Source organism: Bos javanicus, chromosome 4 (assembly GCF_032452875.1).
Source record: "Bos javanicus breed banteng chromosome 4, ARS-OSU_banteng_1.0, whole genome shotgun sequence".
Taxonomy (NCBI): Eukaryota; Metazoa; Chordata; class Mammalia; order Artiodactyla; family Bovidae; genus Bos; species Bos javanicus.
The window spans coordinates 24,656,336-24,674,786 of NC_083871.1; the positions used below are offsets into that span (position 1 = coordinate 24,656,336).

Consider the following 18,451-nt stretch of genomic DNA (forward strand, 5'->3'; position numbering starts at 1 on the left):
TGGTCTGAAATTTTAAGAATAAATTACTTAAGTGAACATGGTCTAAAACTACAATATATTATTGTATTACATAGTTTTTTTATTTGAAATGAAAATCTAAGAAGCCATCACATTTTCTGTGTGTTTCTGGCTGCCATTTTTAATCCAGTAAATTAATGAAATTGCCCAGCATATATATATTTAAATTTAGTAAATGAATAAAACTGGCATCATTACCAGGCCAAATATATAAATAGGTTTATATGTGGAGATTTTCTTTTTTAACAGAAGTCAGTTATTAATTCACCCATAGGTTATTTATATTTTAAAAAAGTTAATTCTTTCACTAAATATAGCAATAGTTTGCCATATTTCTCTGAATCTAAGGTAAGGGGTTGTCCCTTTCGTTATTTTATTCTTGTTTAAAATTAATTAGGTCTTACAATAAATAAGTTGTGATAAATTCCAATCCTGTGATGAGGGATCTATGTTTAGAAACACAGACAAACAAGGTAATGCTTAAAATAAATTTTTTCGTTTATTAGTGGCGATCAGCTTACAGTGTACCAACATAATGGTTTCCATTGAAGATTACTGTAAACAAAGATTAAAACTTAAAATGCTTGATAGAGGGTTTTTAACTCAAATGAAAGTTTTAGCAGTGCCATGCATTATGTTTGACGCTGTTCCTTTTCAAATAACTATAAATAAAGGTATTTATAGTGAAATGGATACTTTTTCAGTATTTATTTGCATTCTTCCTTCCATCATTGCTGACTTTCTACAATAAAGCACCTTAATTCTGAAGAAATTAATGCTCTTGACTTTTGAGTGTAATCATTTTGCAAACACTCATGTAGGTCAATGGTACTCATAATTTTTTTATGTCAGGTCATCATTTTAAATGTTCACATCTAAAATTAATCTACTATTCCAAGAAAATGACTGAAAATGGTTACTTTTTAAATGTCATAGATTTGAGGCACTTAATTTGTTCAATACAAATACTGGCCTATAACCACCCACATCCAATAGACTGCATTTTAAATTCTAAAGCAAATGCTGAAAGTCGTGATCCAGTCACACAGAAATGAATAATAGTGTAACTTATTTTCTTTCAGAAAACATGATGATAGAAATATCTAGAAAAAAGTACAATATAATACTAGAGGTAGGGCAAGGAAGATATTACTCTGTATTTAATGTCCAGTATATCATCCTAATACTTGCCTATCAATCTGCAGAGCCAGACAGACATAATTTGACAACAGATATTTTATGATCTTGTAGCTATAATAAAATAATTACAGTTTTATAAGAATCTAATATGATTGAAAGTCTTGTAAAACTGACACCCCAAATCACTCCTTTTTGATATAATTTTGATTTTTTATAAAATATGCACTTATATTCATTTAATAAATTTAAACAGAAGATACTCATACATTTATACTTTATATTACCTGCGTTAAAAACTAAAATTAGATTAATTTACTTTGATCTACTAACTGAAAAATAGGCAGTTTATACTTATTACTACGTTGCTTGGTGAACAATCAAAGGTAACTGAAGTGAAGTAATTCACAGTATTTATAGACTTTTTTTCAGAATGACCTGTTTGGTATAGATTGCTTTAAGTACAGTTGTAAAGTTTTGATTTCTAAGAGTTCCTCTGAAGGTGTGGCAGATGTTGGCTTTGATAATAATGCCAGAAAGCATAGCAGGTTCAAAGTTGCAAATATGCTGAACATATATAAAAGACAGTGTAATTTTCTATTAAACGTTGTTGTTTTCAATTGTTGATAAAGTGCAGTGGAAGTCTAAAGTCCGTAAATATTTGCTTCTAGACCCTTAAGCTTCTTGAGTTTGTGTATGCGTGTGTTCATGTGTTTTTGAGAGGCGAAGCGCATACAAATGCACACTGAAAAATGTTAACTATTACAGTTTCAGTATCATTATCATGGATGAAATTGGGGTTGTTTTTCAGTATTTTCCAGTGCTTAAAATTCCATTAGAATTTTGCATAGTCAGTACACACATACACATATACATACAATCTGTGAGCTGCAAGCACACAGAATTTTGGTTCTGATTTTGCCCTGGATTTATGTACTACATTCACTCTCAACTAGAAATACATACTAATTATACATTGTCTGACAAAATAAAAATGGCCTGTGTAATGCATGGTGTGAGTTTTGTCAAATATAATTTTAAAATTTGAAGAGTGTCAACATTATGTTAATTCAGTTTTTTTGGAAATATTGAAACATTAAAACTGTACTCTAAGCAATTAGAGATATATGTGTTAATAATGTCAGAATTACATTGACTTTCTACTTTGCTTTAATTTCTGCTAGATCAAGGTGCCCTTATAATAATATGAAATGAAATAGCTGTGAGCATAAATTATAAAAGACCAAATACAACATCATTCCAATAAAAAATGATACCTTGAACTTAAGTTTACTTAAAGAATCTAACAAATATTATCTAAAATAGTAAATTTGGCTATTTAAACTTTATTTTCAAAGACTGTACATATATTCAACAAGAAATTTAAAATATATTTCCTTTTAGACAGTGAAGGGTTGTTTCAAAATATCCCATCAAAGAAAAAGTTCATTCTAACTTTCCAATGATTCTACCCTTGGTGATGATTAATTGTATTTCCCATTCAAGATGTAATCTATTAATATTTTATGTATCTGATGAAAACTTTTGTTTTTCCAGGACTTTAATTATCAGCTTCAGCATGAAAAAATAAACTTATTTTGTTATACGGTTATTTCCCACCAAAGGACGGTAGCAGTATTAATATAAACAATTTTCTTAAGAAAATCATTATTAAAATAACTGAAGGGAGTCAGTTGTTAGATCTCACTTTCCTGATTTCTCCTTGATCAAAATAACATAGGCCTATATGAAAATTCAGTTTGTCCTAAGAAACTTAGGTGCGTTTGTTCAGTTGAAGAAGCATATGAAACAATCCATCATATAGGTTTCTCACTGCAGAAAGTACAAGGAACAGTAAGAGCCTCTAGTAAATTGCAAAAGCGTCCCTGGCTAACCTGCACTCAGAACTTATCCCAGAAAAGTTAGAGTGATATCAAATGCTGAGTCTATAAAAGGATGACTGCATTCTAAAAATGACTTGTTTTCTAATGAAGATGGAAGCCTTCTTGCTATAATTAACTTTTTCACTGTCTGAAGAGTGTCTCACTTAGGGTTAGTAAAAACCATTAAAAATGAATAATACTGCTGGCAACCTTTTTGGATAAAAACTATTTTGTGATGGGGCATTAGAAGTTCACCCTGACCTTGGAATGTAAACGTTTGAGATAGAAGAACCCATTCCGTAGTCACACTTAAGAATAACTGATACCATTGCTGCAAAAGAACATGAAATATGCGGCTCAATCTCTGTCATTCATGTGAAATCTAAATTATTATAAAGGATAGACATTATCCAGTCTTTCAAAGCAGTATCTGGAATTATCTTCTAGGGCTCTTAAAACCAATGACGCAAAGAAAAAATACGTAAATATTATATTAAATAAACGACAGCTTACAAAAAGATGGGACGCAGGTTGCGTCGTAGCTCCTGAAGAAAGCTCATACCCTCCTTATAAAGCATCTTTTAACAATGTCTTTAGGACAGAGACAGGTAAGGGCTTTGACAGTTGACTGCAAAGCTTTAGTTTCTCTGGATTGCTAAAGTTTAGTTGGCTGCCAGTGCCTTCAAGCATTCGCGTTTAGTTAAGATTTCCCTTTTGCTACGCGGTTCAAGATATCCTCGCGTACGTAGATCAGCGCCTCCTACGCACACCCACTTGTAGCAGCGCTACCCGGGTTGCTGTTAAGTTTCCCAGTCCTTGTTTCGGATAATACTCAACTGGAGGAGGATTTTACTTTCCACTTTTGAAACTCAGATTTTCTTTTTGGTTAGCATTACATGAATACAACTACAATAAAGAATCGTCTTTCGTCAAGGGTCTGAGCGTATATTTAGTTCCCATTCTCTGATACATTCCTTAAAATCCTCTGAATTCCTAGACAATATCTTCTTCCCCAAGAAAGAGAAATTTTACCATTTGGAATAGGGTGCTATTTAAAGAACTCTGAAATCAGAATAAAAAAAAAAAAAAAAAACTAAAACTTTTCTCATGTGCTCTGCCAAGTTCCACTGCAAGTTCCAAATGTTGTGCAATAATTTGGAAATCCAGTTAACGATGGGAAAAATCGAGCCATTCAGAGTCGGGAAAAGTCAAGGAAAGGCACCCGCACGCACGCCCAGCGGACGCTGCATCCCAGGGCGCATTCCTCTCCCCATCGCTCAGATGGAAGGTCACGCTTCGCAATCGATTTCACATACTTGTCACTTGTCCTTTTTTTCTCAACCCTCTGGTAAACTAGTTTGAATCTTGGAGAGCTTAACGCAGTTGGCTGCAGTGCTGCCCTCGGAGAAACACGTGCCCCCGAATAAAAGGACCAAAGCAGCCTCGCCGAATTTGGCGGCGAGGAGCCAGAGAGGAAAAGACCTGTCCCATAACGCCCGCCGCCTCACTCTAGTGGGAGAATCTTCCCATCTCTCCGCCCCCTTTCGCCGAGGGTGCCCGGCGCGCCCTTACCTGAGCTATCGCTTTTCCTCTTGCTGCCACTTCTCTTCTCCGCCTCCGCGGGTGACAGCGCCTGGCGGCCGTAGTCCCCTGGCGGGCACGCGGCCCCGGTCGGGGTGCTGGAGCCCAAGCTGGAAGAGTTGGAACACAGGACCGGCGGGCTGCTTCCCAGCTCCGGGGGCCCTCCCGAGTCCGGCTGGAGGCAGAGGCTGTGCCGAGCCGCGCTCGGCGGGGAGGACATCTGCGGGAGGTGCCAGTTGGTTTGCAGAGCTTGGTGCTGCTGCTGCTGGTGGTGGTGGTGATGATGGTGGTGGTGGTGGTGGTGCCCCCTGTGATGCTGGCTGGCAAACATGCCCTCCTCGTTGGGGTATCCCGCGATTATGCAAGACGAGGAAGAAGTGGAGAGCTCGGGGTAGGACATGTGGTCAGATCTTCCATGGAGGGCGAGAGAGGATTGGGAGAACGGGTGCAAGCCTTGCGCGGTGGCGTGAGGGCTGCGCAGGCAGCCAAAGAGCGGGTGTTCCATAGCATGCAAGTCTCGGGTTCCAGGCAGAAGACTTCACGACGGTTCCAAACGCCACCACCCTCTGTCACTTTTCACTGGAAACCGTGTGACTTTTCCCCCTCCCAAAGCAATAGCCGCCCGCGTTTCTGCAGAGCTCGGATAATCCCGGTCCTGAGCCCTAGCGGCCAGTCTCCTTTACATATAAACACTCGGACCTGGAGAAGCTTCCCTCTGAGCTACTCAGATGTCAAGAGTAGGAGAGGTTGAAGCCAAAAGAAGGTGGTCCCAGAGAACTGCTTTCAGGGGGAAACGGCTCTGAGAGGTTATAAATAGAGTGTAATGTGAGCTGGGGGCTGGCTTAGGAGCCCAGTGCTGACCACATGCAAACTCCCTCCAAAACTCCCGCTCAGTCCGCGCAGTGCGCTCTCAGTTCCACTTCCTATCGCCGGCTGGACGCATGCAGCGCGTCCACGCCCGCCCGCCGCTGCCAACAGCCTGGACTGCAAGCGGCGCGCAGGGCGCCTAAACCCGAGCCCCGGCGGACAGCGGCTACCTTTCCCGCTCAGCCGGCCGTGGCGCCCGCCAGCTCTAACCCCTCACCCAGAGTCCAACCTGCTCACTTCTCTCATGAAAGGTGTCCTGTCAGTGTCACTTGGGCACTGTCACCTGCAGGAAAGCTTAGGGTGTGCCTAACTGTGGAGAAGCACGAAAGGAGTAGGATTAAGGAAAAGAATCAGAGCTAGTTTGGCGCGCGCTCAGATTAAGGTTTTCCAAGTTAGCCTCAACTCCTGTCATGGGCTCAGTGGCGCTTCTAGCTTTTTATACAGCTGGTGTCTGTGGGTGGGTTGCTAGAGCGCTGAGACGCCAGATTCGAGGATACAGGAAAAGTTCCCCACCGGCAAGAGAGGGCCGTTCTCTGTGCCGCAAGGAACGAGACTTGGTAGGATGGAAGAAAGCATGGGGCCGTGACAGTCACAGATGTTCTGCTTCTGGCATCCTCGCCTGCGGTCCCAGGTGGGGTGTCTTCCCCTGCTCTCCTCAAATGTCCTCCCCCACACCGCCCTCGATTTCCGGGTCCCACTCCATTTCCTTGCCACTTGTCCGCCCAGAAAAACTTTTCCTGGATCAGGAGTATTCTAAAGCGATTTCATCCTAGTCACAAGCGATGTGTATATTGCATGTACATTTCCAGTCCTCTCCCCCACCTCGTTTCCCTCCAGAAATCCATCTCTCTTCCGCTCAAAAAATCAATCAGTTAATTGCACCCCTTTCACTCCCACGCCGCCATGGTTCCATTTACCAAACAAATATTACACTTTGGTATCCCTTAAAGTTCGGATCTTCCTGGTTACAATTTTGCATCCTAGAAAATGACTTAGAAAACTTGCCACCGGTGAATTAATGCCAGCGACGGCTGGGCTTTGATACTGCCACATGCTCGAAGGGCGACACTGTCTGCTAGGGGCCAAGTCGTTTACACAAGGCACGCACGCTGGCCGCGCATAATGAGCTGCGGGAACAGTTGCGCCCTGCCTGGGACTTGTCGCATCAGGAGAATATCGGCGCTCACCTATCCCTCCCGGGACCCCAAATGTGCCACCAGGAGCGTCGCCGTCTTACTTTCATTGTCTCAGGTGTCCAGAGGACGGGGGTCAGGTCTTGGAAGTTGTTAATGGGATTATTGGGGACAGCAAACTGGGCCAGGCATCTGGTTTGAATTAGGAAAATGTATTGATTAATCTTTGAGAAATGTCACCAAGGTAGAACATTTTTCCCTAGCCCTGTCCCTCAGGCTTCAGCCTGACCATCTCCTTTTTCTTTCAAGTATCCTGGAGAATAGTGGCTTTGCAATAAACCTTTACATCCGTGTGAAAGTTGAATTGTTTTCCAATGCTCAGAGGTGAGATGGGGTGGGAGTGATCAGGAATTCTGAGATTTGTTAGCGCTGCTTTCTTTAACGGAAATTGAGCCCTATTTTGAGGGAAATTAGTTTTGCAGACTTCGTTAAAAAAAAAAAAGGTTAAAACTTTTGTTCACCAGCTGCTCGACTTTTCAGTCTGGGTTTGAGCTGGAACCTGCTGCAAGCGTTTGACGGTAAGGCTTTCTTTGCCGATATGTTTTGGGAATCTAATATTGTTTTAGACTTCGAAAGGGGGTGTTCTTCACGTTGCACGTTTCTAAGGGTTTTAAGCGCTCGCAGGATGGCGTCCAGGGCTTAGATCTTAAGAATGTTTCTTCCTGCCACTCCCCAAGCCCTTGGCTCTTTAAGGATAAAAAAGGAAGGGATGTATTCTTCTAATACCGTCGGAATATTTTTTGAATTTTCATTGTGTTTATGGTTTCAATATGTGCTCTGATATTAAAAGTTAAAGTACAAAGAGCAACACTAAACTTCCCAAACTTGGGTAGCTCCTCTATGGATTCTGGGTGAAAGCATTAAAGGCTTTATCCAAGAAAAATTTAGGCAAACACCTCCATAGACAGTCACTAGAAATATTTATATAATACTGTCTACTAAACGTATTGTGGAAAATGTCAGCCAGGACTAATTAAAGATACACTTGAAAAAAAAAAAAGATACACTTGATCTGCACACATCAATAAAAAACATCCATAAAGGTCCTTTTGGTTTGCATTACAGTGGTTTAGAGGGAGAGACACAATTAAGAAATGAATGGATTTGAATTTAACCAGTGTGTTTCAGGCAACCAGCAAACACACATAAGTTTTCATCTCCAGGAGCTGCCACTTCTCCTTGAACCTGCCCTGTGATTGTGCTGGGTTTTTTTCTCACTCACTGTGTCAGATGTTAACAACATGTCCAGAAATTTCTCCACAACCTGCCTCAGTCAGTCAGCTGAGTGTAGGATTAAAAGTCTGGTAAAGGAAAATTAGAAAAGGTTAGAAATGAGACGAGTCTCTTTGAAAGGCACACAATTAAAAGAAACCTAGCAGAAAAGGTCTTTTTAAGTGAAGACTCAAAACATCTATCAGTTAACATGAAGTCCTAATGTCTAATAGAAAGTATAAGGAAAATGTTATTTGGAAGAAAAAAGTGTGGTTCAAAGGAAAAAACAAGTGAAAAAGGAGGTCTGGATGCATTCCAGAATCAAATATGACTGGTCTGTTTTATCTGAATTTCTAAATATATGTTAATTATTCCATAAAGCTTTTTTTTTTCCCCAAAATTTTCATTCTTAGAACATTTGGAATAACGAAAAATATTAACTTACTATTTAGGCCATAGAGAATTTTTTTAATGTAATAACATGAAAAATCCTCAGCATTTCCTATAATAGCTGTATCAGTGTCTACATCTATAAAAACCAACATTGAAAGATACTTTTTACCTCTAATGGCTACTTATAGGGAGAATGGTAAAAATCACCAAACTTAGTAGAGAATTTCAATAGCTTTCATTTAAAACTATGTACAGTATAGTATTTATCCTATATTTACAATACACTTGAATTTCTCTGAAAAACATTTAATATTTTATGCAAGATTTTGATATCAAGCATTCAACAAGAGGTTGAATATTTGAAAAATGTAAGCTGCTCATCTTTTGCAGGAAGCATCAAAATTATTTTAGACACGTCCTATGCTCTTTAAATTTCATAAGTGTGTATATCTATTATTTCTTCTGCTAAATGAAATGGTATTCAATAATAAAGGCAGAGGTATTTTTAAATTAAGAATGAGTAGAGAACTTAAGCAATCTGAAAATTTTATTTTTATACTTTAAGATTCACAATGATTCTTTTGAGTTGCCATTTTTGTATGTTTGTGACATGAAGTATGATGGGACTAAAAAAACTTAAATTAAAATCCTCAGCTACAGATAGTATAAAACTTTATTTTGAATTTTACCTTCTGGATAAAATCACCTTGGTAACATATAGTCATGATATATGCATTTAAGTCCGGAAAATTACTTTGAAACCAGAATTTGTCTCTGAAAGTTTTGTTGAGAATATAAATATTATTTCTGTTATATTTCTCCAAGAAATAAAGGATTGGTTCTTTTGAAATGAAGAATTTTTAAAATATATTAAAATATGCTAAGTACCCAATGGTAATTTATGTGATTTATGATGCACTCCAGTTTTAGAAAACTTAAGAACTGCCTTTCTCCAGGAATTATGCACTATAAAATTTAAGGAACAGTTTGGCTACTGCATGTTATTTAGTGATTCTATGTATTTTACTGATTTTTAAAATAAGTTACTGTTCTTACACAACAGTAATTAGTGATTTCACAATAAAATCTGTTATATTTCTACATATACTAGGAGATATGAGTACCTGTTCATTACTCTGAGAGTATGATAACATTGAACATATTTTGTTTTTCTATTTTCTATCTCTTCCTACATTTAGACTTATGATTTCTTTTAGAATTTGGTAGTTTTCTTCAAGTACCACGTAGTAAAAAATGTGCTGTAAAGTAGCATGGAATATAGATTGACTGATAATAGTAAATTTATAAGATTTGAGTAGAAATTCAAAATATATGCCATCTTCCCTAATGCCAGTTGCTTTCCATATACACTTCATGACATTCTAATTATCTTATTTGCAGGGGGGACAACAACTGCCTCTCAAGTTTCAAAAACTTCTTTTTGCCCACCTTAAATCAAATATTATTCAACAAAGTTAGTTTAAAATGATGCCTATGAGGAATAATTACATTCACTTCCTACATTTTCATTTGCACTCAAGTTGTACGTTATTTTTATTGATAAAGTATGCATCTTAAATTTTTGTAGTTGAAAACTGCCTCCTTTACATATCTAACTACATGATGTAGAGGCACAGGAATGCAAGACAGTTCCATAATGAAATGCTATATATTACATTATATATTCTATACCATCAAGCTCATAAGCATTAAATCTCTATCCATCCACATTTTAAGGAAAATAAACCATTTATTTCTCCCATGTCATAAAAAGCAATGCTATAGTTTTAAGTGGACTGAATTTAGAACAAGTTCATAAATCTTGGGGAACAAAAATTCAAACGAAACTAAACAGGCAAATTTTAGGTAAACCTTTAGTCTTCTGTTTCAGGTTTTCCGACTTGAAGAGTTTAACATGACTAATATAATTTTGGCGCCATGGTGGGTTATTCTTATGTGTTTTCGTCTTTCATGCATCAATTTGTAGCATGTTTTATTCTTAAAGTATTGCTTTCATTGTGAGCCTGGGTTTATAATTTGTATCACTAAAAAACTCTGTGTTTTAGTTGTGTTGGTATAGCTTCCCTAAAATATTTAGCTGCACACTCCAATTTTATATAATTCAGACTTGGCAGAGAAAGACTAGCTGCCTTTGATATCAACAGTTTTGTTTATATGAAAAAAGGGAAAATTCTTTGCTTACCAAACAAAATGGAAAGTGAAGGCCAAATACAAGATGTCTTACAACGAAATATTTTTAAGGGTTTAATATTAGTACTTTGATTCAGTTTAGATTCATAAACGATTTTAAGAAACGACCTGAGTATTTTCATACAATGTACTGAACATATGAAAATGGATCAAGACAAGAATGAAATGACTAAATGACGACTGTCTGCTAATGCCTCAGCTGACCTAAGAAATTAGAAGGATGATTGGAGGACAAAGTCAAAGGAAAACCAGAGATGATATTTAGCAGGGGAAAAGAGGGAGAAATAAGATATGCTTAAATATACAGAAAATAATTCTATGCTTGTAATTCATAAGCCACATACACCTATAATAATGGTAAAAGGATCCCAGGTGCATGTTTTAGTTTAACTGGAATTTTTAAAATGAGTAATCAAAAAGGTTTATGTTTAAACAAATAGATGCCACTTAGATTTTTGACAAAAGTAATAATAATAAAATACCACTTGAGAAAGAGTTTCAAGTAATTGCACAAGCATAATGTGAAATGTTGGTAGCAATGGAGTCAGTGCCTAGAAATGTGCAAGCTACTGAATGTCTGAGGTTCTGAATGATTGGTGCCCTCTCAGCTTAAAAATCTGTAACCCGAAACTCATTGTAGTCCATCGTTTGCTAAATTCTATTTATTTTTAAAATGATATTTTTGCTAAGTTGGGGTAATAGTATATTGGAAGGGAATAAGCTGGATTTCAACAGCTTTTAGTGACTGAGCGGGGGGCAAAAAAAAGTATTGGGCTAACTGCATCCTAAAACACTTCAAAGTACAAGAGAACCCAGTAGAATAAAGCACAAACTACAACTCAGAAGGGATATCATCTCTGAGCCCCAGGGCTAGGTTAGGACAATTCCTTCTACCATCAGCTAACAGTTGATTTACCAGCAAGGAGACCAGTGGTCAAAGGAAAGCTTTTTGCATACTGCATGAGTGTCTAAGTACCAGTTGAAAACTCTTCAACACAGAGCAGCTATACAAGATAATACTCCCTGCTTGGAATTCATTTTGCATGAACCTTGGCTTATAACCTCAGAATTGCAGGTATTTCTTTGGTCAAATTTCTAAAGGTTAATTCCTGAAGGCATGAGTAATAATGGACAGGAAAATAGTCATGATTGAAAAAGTCAAAACAATCTTGGAAAACTTTCTGATAAAATACAGTAAATCTTAACTAGGGATCTTGAAAGTGGGCTGTGTGAGCAGTGGGAAACCTGAACAGTTCTTTTCTTTAATCTAGAGCACCTGTAGCAATCTGCAGCAGCATTTCTGCAATAACTTAAGAGGATTCCACGTGCAGGTTAGAGTAAGTGTCCATGAAGATATAGTCAATTTAAATAAATCTGACCCATTATCAAATACAGTAACGCATCCACTTGCTGCAAACGACTTTATGAAAATTTCCCTGATATAGTAAATATAGAGAAATATAGCTCAACTCTGACTTTCTAGGATAACTGTTGCTTTTTTTTTTTTTTTCTTTCAAACAGTTACCATCTGTGGGCCAGTAGTCCCTGTCAGTTGCTTATGAGATGCTTGGTTTCCTCCAAGTTTTGTTCTTAGTCACCTCCTGTATCCTGCATTATGCAGTTAATGATGTGATTCAATCAGAGTAAAAAGCTGACTTGCTTTGGATTATTAAGATCAGATTTTCTAAAGTACATGGCCTACCCATCATCCAATAGGCCCTGCCAAGGCAGATGGCTCAGGCCTAAGTGGCATCACTTGGAATTATTCTTCCAGTTTTGAAGATACGCACCTAACTATGAAACTCCACAAAAATCTCCACTGTTGTATGTGTGGTGACAAAGTTCAATGAGTATATTTTAAAAATATATAAAGAAGCACATAGAGGCTTTTAAACATTACATGCTGTAAATCTGAGGTTGTTGAATTAGCTGTTGGTGTTCCTCTTTCTGTAATAATACTAAAGATTTGTCAATCCATGTAAATAGTTCTGTTATGAAGATATAATTTGTCTTAAATTTTGGCAATCACTATCATGGGGCATTTGTGACCAAATAGAACCAAATCTAACCCTTTGACTGCAAGGAAATCAAACCAGTCAATCCTAAAGGAAATCAACTCGAATATTCATTGGAAGGACTGATGCTGAAGCTGAAGCTCCAATACTTTGACCACCTGATGTGAAGAGCCTACTCATAGGAAAAGACCCTGATGCTGAGAAAGATTGAAAACAAAAGGAAAAGGGGATGGCAGAGGATGGGATAGTTAGATAACATCACCGACTCAGTGGACATGAATCTGAGCAAACTCTGGGAGATAGTGAAGGACAGGGAAGTCTGGCGTACTGCAGCCTGTGGGGTCACAAAGAGCTGGACATGACTTAGCGACTAAACAACAACAACATAACCTAGTCATGACTAAAACAAAAAAATGGGTTAGGTTCTTTTTACTGTAGTAGCAATTGCAGTGATCATAATTGCTAAATTTCAACTTCAGGTTAACAAGTCCCATATCAGTCTGTCTTTGAACAGATCATTGCCAATCCAGTTTCTCAAATCAGAAGCAGGAACCCATGCTTGACAAGCCCCTCCATTCTCACCTGTCTATATGTAATCAGTCATCAGAGTCATCTGACTATACTTCTTTAATATTCATTAACTTCACCCTTCTCTCCATCACCAATGCTGTTACCTTATTGGGGGGCTTCACTGTTCTTACTTGGATGACATGGAGCTCTCCATTGCAATATACTTGCTAAGAGCATCACCACATCTCCAAAAGCCAGAAGGAGAATGGGTTTGAATCTTAAGTCTGTCATTTTCTGACTCTGTCAGTGCCTTCATTTGTTAACTCAAAAGAATACTACAATGAATGAATTCAACGATATTGTGAGTGTGCCTAATACAATGCCTAGGAGGAGAAGGGGACGACAGAGGATGAGATGGCTGGATGGCATCACCAACTCGATGGACGTGAGTATGAGTGAACTCCGGGAGTTGGTGATGGACAGGGAGGCCTGGTGTGCTGCGATTCATGGGGTCACAGAGTCGGACACAACTGAGTGACTGAACTGAACTGAACATAAGCTTGATACACATGGAATAAATTTAAGCTAAATCTAGACCTGCACTGTTAAATATAGCTTCCTGTGGTTATTGAGCATTTGAAATGTGTCTAGTCTAAATAAAGATGTGCTTCAAGATTAAAAGGCACATCAGATTTCAAAGACTTCACGTGAAATGAATAAACTTTCATACTGATTACATGTTAAGATGATATTTGCTAGATATACTGGTCTAAATAAAGTATATTATTATAATCAATGTTCTTTTTCCTTTTTCAATGTAGCTACTAGAATATCTAAAATGACTAATGTGGCTTAAGTAAGATTTCTCTTGGACAGTGCTGATCTAGAGAATGTAATTTAACTTTTTTTTTCTTTTATTCTCTCTCTCACAAATAGGTACCAAATTACATATATATATATATATATATATATATATATATATATATATGCATGTATCTGTCAAAATGATGTAAGACCTGAAATCTCTCTGTAAGTTGATCCTCTTGACCCCATGATTAGGAGCTTCACAATGTGGTACCACACCTGGAAATCTCCAGAACAAGATCTCAAGGAAACACAGGAAATTCCTGGAGTGGCAAAACATCCTATTTGAAGATATTCAATTATTCCTCTGTGCATCAGGAGCATCGCCATGACTTAACTATTCATATGCTTGAAAGAGTTTGTTTAGCAAGAGCCTTTGCAGGAAAATAAAAAGAGCCAGCTATATTATTGATGATGGACTAGACAATGCCGTCATGGTGAGTTAACCTCTACATCTTATTCCCTGGGCAAAAGTTTAGTTCTTATTCCTACAAATTTTGATGTAAAATGGTGGGCTCTCCAGGCAGATACTAACCTCATGAATTAGACATCTCAACATGTTCCTCCAAAACAAAACTTCACAGCAGGGGAAGATGGAAGTGGAGGATCACACACCTGGTCTTATATACTTGGATGCGAGGTGATACATGTCATTTTTACTTACAGCTTGTAGGCCAGAACAAAGCCTAACAGACCTGCAAGGGGCCTGGAAAAAATTCTGGAGCACATGGTGGACTGGTGAACAGTAAATGTGTCTGCCACATCAGGATTTGGTAGACTTCAAATTTGTTCCTTACAGGCCTAGTTCACACCACTAACTGTATATTCCTTGAGTCTTTCTGGAATCTTAGGGTAATGTTTTTCAAGTACAGTGTCTGGCACAAAGTACTCAATAAATATACTCAGCAGAACGCTTAGATCTGTAAGTTTCACTGTATCTTTGGGCTTTAGGACCCCTGTAGTTGCTGTATCAAATCAGGAAAATGTAACTGTTGCATCTCTAACGGCAAAGAAAATTAACTGATAAAAACGCTCAGCCCAGCTTCAGTTGTATTTGGTTTTTATAGTTTTTGCTCTGTTTCTTTGTCCCAGAGCAGAAGTGCATACCTAACCTTCGTGGGAATTAGAACAAGAGTTGTGTCCACACACAACGAGAGAGTGGTTCAAATTCTTGGCGGAATTTGTCTTCAAGTGTCTGCACTTGTGCTGGGACACCCATCTCTACATGTGAATTAGAGTCATTCCCTGTCAGATACTATGTTTTATTTTCAATCAGTACTGTCCATTCTGTAATGGTTCATTGCATAGACTTGAAGATGACATTTTGGGCTGTGTCTTGTATTTGTCACTTACTCGCACTTTGACTGTGGTCAGGTTAATTAACTTCTTGTGTCTAGGTTTTCTCATTTTTAAAGAAAGATGTTTATTTCTATAGTTTCATGTTGGCAAACTAGCAAGTCCATGTAAGTCTAGACTTAATACTAAGACTACTATATCAGTGAAAGATACTGTTATCATAGTGATAATTTTTATTATTGTCTATCCTAAAGATCTTATTCTGTCTAAAAAGAATACTTTAATAAAAGTATTCACTTATATATATGTATATATGTGTGTATGTATATATATATATATATATATATATATATATTCATTCATCCATTTCCCCCTCAATTAACACTCTAATATCTTGAAACATCTTGACCTAGGACAAGATTCCATGCATGTTTGTTGAATGAGTAAATGATATACTAACAAAAACAATGTAACTACTATCAACATTTTGTACATAAATGATCATACATTTAGTTTGCATGCATTTCACTTGACTTTTCACTTGCTTCAAAATATGATTTTAAAAAACCTCCTGGCATATAAAACCTAGATATTGGGGTGAGTGACAAAAAACTCTTCAGTATGGCCAAAAGAATTATTAAGTTCAAAGGAAGAAGCTATATAACATTGCTTAACTATAGTACTTAGGAATACACTTAGAGTAGTACTTGGCACATTTTATTTTAGGTTTTACTGCATCCAGACTTTGCTTTAAAGATAATTAATTTCTCTTTAATAGCACATTTTTAGTGAAATAATAACAATTGGACAAATCCTACCTTCAAATATGTTGAAATATGCAACCCCTTGAACTCCAAATAAATAGAGATTTTAACGGTGAAGAAAATCCTCCCCCAAACAAATAACATTATAGAATTTAAAATTTAACATTTATGTATGACTTATGCTTCATTTATATATTAAGTGTATATAAAGTGTACTAAAAATAAGCTAATTATTACACAGGTAATGATCAGGACTCTATATTATCTATTCCTGAATAATGTCAGATAGCTATATTAGATATACATGAACCTAATTTTTTTATATGACTACCATTTCTATTATTTTTAATTGAATCTCTTCGTAGTTCCAGAAAGGTTTACTGGTGATTTACAGTCAAACTTGATATTAACAAAATAAATTAACACAAAGAAAGGAAAACTTCCTAGAGCAGTTGTTGCAGAACCCTAAATATCAGAAGGACCCTCTTTTTTTTAACAAAAGAAATTCATTATAGAACCAACTATCTGAAGTGAACAATGAGAAGCAGAGCAGTCATGATTGACTCAGATAAAGGGACTCTGGTACATGCCTACAGTTCTGCCTTCTCCTCACCTACCTGCCACAGGTTTATGGGTAGCATCTACAAAGAATGAAAGGAGCTAGGTACACAATCTGAAAACCACTAATCTCCCTCATGTATACAACCCACCTGGTAAAATGACCTCTGAAGTGCCATACCTGTGTTTTCCTGATCCACTGATGTATTCGATAGGCATACTCCTGGAGTAAATATTTGAGTCATATTATTTTCTTCTATTTTTGTCTTCAAGTGTCTAGTAACCAGCCCTTAAGATTTTCTATTAAAAATATGTATAGATTGTCAAACTATGCAACTGTAGAAATATTTTAGTGGAGAAGATTTTAATGTAATAACCCTGTACTTATCGAGAGTCAAAATTAAAAGAAAAAAGCTAGATGAGGGATATTTCCATAAGATCTGAACAGCACAATGTTATTAAGCAGAATCCAAAAAGGATCTAATCTGTACAGAACTCAGTGCCAGAAAAACAGATTGCCAGACTGAAAAGGGGGCAAATAACACAAAATTTTAAATTATCAAAGAAAAAATGCATGTGATCAAGATGTAGAAAATAGTGCAAGCTACTTGTAATCAAAATGCAGGTTAAAGGATATGTTATTTTCCTCCTACCAAATTGACAAAGTTAAAGTCAAGTGGGCCTTAGAAAGCATCACTACGAACAAAGCTAATGGAGGTGATGGAATTCCAGTTGAGCTGTTTAAAATCCTGAAAGATGATGCTGTGAAAGTGCTGCACTCAATATGCCAGCAAATTTGGAAAACTCAGCAGTGGCCACAGGACTGGAAAAGGTCCATTTTCATTCCAATCCCAAAAAAGGCAATGCCAAAGAATGCTCAAACTACCGCACAATTGCACTCATCTCACACGCTAGTAAAGTAATGCTCAAAATTCTCCAAGCCAAGCTTCAGCAATACATGAACCGTGAACTTCCAGATGTACAAGCTGGTTTTAGAAAATGTAGAAGAACCAGAGATCAAATTGTCAACATCTGCTGGATCATGGAAAAAGCAAGAGAGTTCCAGAAAACCATCTATTTCTGCTTTATTGACTATGCCAAAGCCTTTGACTGTGTGGATCACGATAAACTGTGGAAAATTCTTCAAGAGATGGGAATACCAGACCACCTGACCTGCTCTTGAGAAACCTATATGCAGGTCAGGAAGCAACAGTTAGAACTGGACATGGAACAACAGACTGGTTCCAAATAGGAAAAGGAGTACGTCAAGGCTGTATATTGTCACCCTGCTTATTTAACTTCTATGTAGAGTACATCATGAGAAACGCTGGGCTGGAAGAAGCACAAGCTGGAATCAAGATTGCCAGGAGAAATAACAATAACTTCAGATATGCAGATGATACCACCCTTATGGCAAAAAGTGAAGAGGAACTAAAAAGCCTCTTGATGAAAGTGAAAGTGGAGAGTGAAAAAGTTGGCTTAAAGCTCAACATTCTGAAAATGAAGATCATGGCATCTAGTCCCATCACTTCATAGGAAATAGATGAGGAAACAGTGAAAACAGTGTCAGACTTTATTTTTGGGGCTCCAAAATCACTGCAGATGGTGACTGCAGCCATGAAATTAAAAGACGCTTACTCCTTGGAAGAAAAGTTATGGCCAACCTAGATAGCATATTGAAATGCAGAGACATTACTTTGCCAACAAAGGTCTGTCTAGTCAAGGCTGTGGTTTTCCCAGTAGTCATGTATGGATTTAAGAGTTGGACTGTGAAGAAAGCTGAGCGCCAAAGAATGATGCTTTTGAACTGTGGTGCTGGAGAAGACTCTTGAGAATCCCTTGAACTGCAAGGAGATCCAACCAGTCCATTCTGATGGAGATCAGCCCTGGGATTTCTTTTGAGGGAATGATGCTAAAGCTGAAACTCCAGTACTTTGGCCACCTCATGT

The 18,451-nt window shown here is 37.5% G+C and overlaps 1 protein-coding gene and 1 long non-coding RNA gene across 2 annotated transcripts in view; one reads left to right on the forward strand and one right to left on the reverse strand.

The window, feature by feature from the left end:
* The window catches only part of MEOX2 (mesenchyme homeobox 2), a 75,343-nt gene extending 69,821 nt beyond the window's left edge, over window positions 1-5,522 (reverse strand). Inside the window, exon 1 of the mRNA XM_061413608.1 lies at window positions 4,611-5,522. Coding sequence (XP_061269592.1) covers window positions 4,611-5,124 — 514 coding nt within the window. The 5' untranslated portion in view covers window positions 5,125-5,522. The remainder of the gene's footprint in view (window positions 1-4,610) is intronic.
* Window positions 5,523-13,993: 8,471 nt separating this feature from the next.
* LOC133245896 (uncharacterized) lies at window positions 13,994-17,980 on the forward strand. Its single transcript, XR_009735804.1, has 3 exons — window positions 13,994-14,321; window positions 14,551-14,629; window positions 14,977-17,980. It is a non-coding gene; the product is annotated as an uncharacterized LOC133245896 (long non-coding RNA).
* Window positions 17,981-18,451: the final 471 nt, after the last annotated feature.